This window comes from Puccinia triticina, chromosome 16A, assembly GCF_026914185.1.
Source record: "Puccinia triticina chromosome 16A, complete sequence".
Lineage (NCBI taxonomy): Eukaryota > Fungi > Basidiomycota > Pucciniomycetes > Pucciniales > Pucciniaceae > Puccinia > Puccinia triticina.
This window is the reverse complement of record NC_070573.1, coordinates 4,215,979-4,217,622: the sequence shown is the minus strand read 5'-3', so window position 1 is coordinate 4,217,622 and position 1,644 is coordinate 4,215,979. Positions and strand designations below refer to the sequence as shown.

At 45.4% G+C, this 1,644-nt stretch overlaps 1 protein-coding gene across 1 annotated transcript; it reads left to right on the top strand.

Annotated features, from left to right (window-relative positions):
• Positions 1-260: 260 nt before the first annotated feature.
• Positions 261-1,335, top strand: PtA15_16A398 (uncharacterized protein; the record flags this gene model as incomplete). The annotated part of the gene is made up of 2 exons (XM_053164083.1): positions 261-281; positions 1,186-1,335. The coding sequence occupies 2 exons, from the start codon at positions 261-263 to the stop codon at positions 1,333-1,335; spliced, it is 171 nt and encodes a 56-aa protein (XP_053028045.1).
• Between the last annotated feature and the right edge of the window lie 309 nt (positions 1,336-1,644).

The window sequence follows — 1,644 nt, the reverse complement described above, 5'->3', positions numbered from 1 at the left end:
CTCCAGGATGAATTTGGTCAAGTTACTCAACTTCATGGACAACAACAACGGCTACCACATGGTTGATCAGATTATCTCAGGCAAGCATGATCAACCCCAAAGGGGAGGAGACTGGTGGCTTGATAAGTCTCCCAGCCGCATTGAGACTCCTTGTTTTTATCTCTCTCTCAGTTGTTGTTCTCTTTGTTTGTTTTTGTTTTTTCTCCCACTTGCAATCAATCAACTTGATTGTTAAATAACATAAAATGCACTTAAATACTATGTCTACAGAAGTGACAAGAGTACTAATAGGAGCTGGAGGGAAGCAAACCATTACATTTGGCAATCTCTTCTTTTCTTGCAGTGTAGAAAGCACGATAGATAGGATCCAGGTCATATCTTTAGACATTCTGGGTCATGAATAGCCAAGTGACTCAAATTCATTCTCATTTTCCTAGTCATCAGCATCTCTGCCTTTGACACTAGTTGCGGCGGAGGTTGGGAGAGAGCTCGGGGGTTGTTTTTCTTTCTTCAATCATACCGCGAGTTTTTCCATAGTGTCTTGCCACTTTGGCAAGTGATGAAGAATCAGGCAGCATTGATTGAGGTTGAACCCAAAACCCATCTCAACTTTGAACATCTCTTTAGCGTCAACGGCCTGAGATCAAAAAATACAGATGCATTATAAATGATCAGATCAGTGAGGAATGTAAAAAACTCACAATCTTGTCACAGGTCTTGCCACTTCCAATTCACCAGTAGAGGTAGCAGTTGCAGTGGACTTTTTTTTGGTCTTCCGTGTTTTTTTTGAAGGCTTGTTGGCTTTCTTTCCTTGGGTGGTTTGATGTTCTTCAACTTGTGGAGATGGTGTTCCTGGTGGAGGACTAGGAGCAAGATCTTCAAGAATTGGATTGATTGTGCTGTTGGTACAGTGGTGAGGAGTGGCGACTAGGCAATGTGTGGTGTATAGCAGCCTGTATTGCGGGTGGCAATAGAGAATAACAATTTGGACCCGTTGCTAGGTACCCGGCACCCGCCGCGCACCCGCCGGGCGGTGCCGGGTGCGGTGCCGAGTGCCTGTTTTTTCGAGAAAAGTTGGGCGGTACCCGCCCATTTGGCTCTATGGCGGGGGCGGGAGCAAGTACCCTGTGCCAGCCCCTCTAGTTGGGTCCCTCGGAGACTGGAGTCGGGTCCCCCCATTCTTAGTCACCAAGCAGGTTGCCGGATATCAACCAATCCCTTCTCCGACAACACCAGAGAAGTCACCATGGCTCGTGGGCGCAACCGATTGAAAAATCCCATCGTCAAATCTTTGCCGCCGCAAGAGGATATTCAAGATACAAGCAAAGCCGATGAAAATAACACTCCAACCAGCACCCAGCCCTTGTGTGGAGGCCGAGCATTGACCGATGAGGAGGAGTTATGTGGGTTTTCTATCTTTTGTTTACATGTTTTTTTTTTAAAAAAAAAATTGGTTATTCATTTACTGATTCTGTTTCTGCATCCAGTAAGGGCTCAGAAAGTCGCCTCAAACGCCGTCAATTTGAGCTATCAATCATATAAGCCACCACAGCTATCAAATCAGAAGGATAAGTTCGGCAGGCAAATGATTGCTTATGAATGCAAATTGTTAGTCAAGTTTCAGGCTCTGCAAACTGTTATGAC